The sequence below is a fragment of the Aplysia californica genome, unplaced genomic scaffold (assembly GCF_000002075.1).
Source record: "Aplysia californica isolate F4 #8 unplaced genomic scaffold, AplCal3.0 scaffold01144, whole genome shotgun sequence".
NCBI lineage: Eukaryota > Metazoa > Mollusca > Gastropoda > Aplysiida > Aplysiidae > Aplysia > Aplysia californica.
Genome location: NW_004798414.1, coordinates 96662 through 98048, shown reverse-complemented (window position 1 = coordinate 98048; position 1387 = coordinate 96662). Strand labels below are relative to the sequence as shown.

At 48.1% G+C, this 1387-nt stretch overlaps 1 protein-coding gene across 1 annotated transcript in view; it reads right to left on the bottom strand.

The window, feature by feature from the left end:
- Positions 1 to 1387, bottom strand: part of LOC100533325 (carboxypeptidase D) — a gene marked incomplete in the record, with an annotated part of 30430 nt that overhangs the window by 2421 nt on the left and 26622 nt on the right. Inside the window, 2 exon segments of the mRNA NM_001204622.1 lie at positions 134 to 269; positions 969 to 1160. Coding sequence (NP_001191551.1) covers positions 134 to 269; positions 969 to 1160 — 328 coding nt within the window.

Genomic DNA, 1387 nt, shown 5'->3' with positions numbered 1-1387 from the left:
AAAGAGAGACAGAGACAGACAGAGAGAGAGAGAGAGAGAGAGAGAAAGAGACAGAGAGAGAGACAGACAGACAGACAGAGACAGACAGACAGACAAGAGAGAGAACCGACTCTGCCTCCTCAGACAGACTTACGGAAAAAGTTCTTGTCCAGGTCGACGTTCTGCGAGTTGTTGTGTCCCATTCCCGCCTCACAGAACCCTTCCACGGCCACACGGGCTCCGTCGACGTTCACGGCCGGGACCATGTACACGTACATCGAGTCAAGCATCTGAAACACAGACAGACCGTAACAGTTGTAGTTTTAGTAAGAGTTTTACGGCACTTGCAACACAATCACAATAAGGCCATATAAGTGCCGAAAGTTATTGAGAAAACTCTCTTTTTTCTTTAAAAGAAACTGAACAAGGGGCAAAAACTTAACCTTTGATTTTCTCCAAACAGCATTTTTCGGGATAGCACACTTGTGTTTAAAAGCGACCAATTAATGATTACCAAGACCATTAATTCAGTGAAAGTGGTATTGCCTACTACCTGCACTGACTTCAACTACCACTAACCACAACCATCCAAACGTTACCAAAACCATCACACCCAACAACAACCTCCACAACCAATAACCACCACTACCAAAATCAACAATGCCAACAACAGCCACCACCACCGCCACCATCATCAACAACACTAACGACACCACCACCACTACTACAACCACCACCACCCCCACCACTACCACCATCACCACTACTACCACACCACCACTACTACCACCACCACCCCCATGACCTCTCACCACCACCATCAACAACAGTAACGACAGCACCACTACCACCACCACCACCCGAGCCCCCTCACCTGCTAGCTGCACAAAATCGTATTTATTCATGTATTTATGTATGTACGTATTTATAAGGATGTATTTATGTATGTAAATGTATGTTTGCCATTGTAAACCTGCTGTAAACCTCACCTGCCGTACAAATTCGTTGCGACTGTACTGAGAGCACAGGTGAGTCCCCAGCATGAGAAGCGCCTCGCTGGACACCGCCTCGTCCCCGTGCAGGCCCCCGATGAACATCACGCTCGGCGGCACGCGCTCCGTCACATGACCGTGCCCCAGACGCAGCATCCACAGAGTCTGACCCATGGTGCTCTTACCGATGCTGAAACAAAACAAACCACAAAAACACACGATGAATCACTCTTTGTTTTTACAGTAGAGAGTTTTACGGCACTCGCAACTGCATAAGGTCATATGAGCGCCAAGGGGTGGGTGTCAACAGAGAAGTCTTTACAGGGAATCAGACTTACTCTGCTCACCTCTCTAGCTTCAACAGCACAAAGTCTGCTTCCACTATCAAGGCACCCCGGAAATAGCGGGTCACAAGA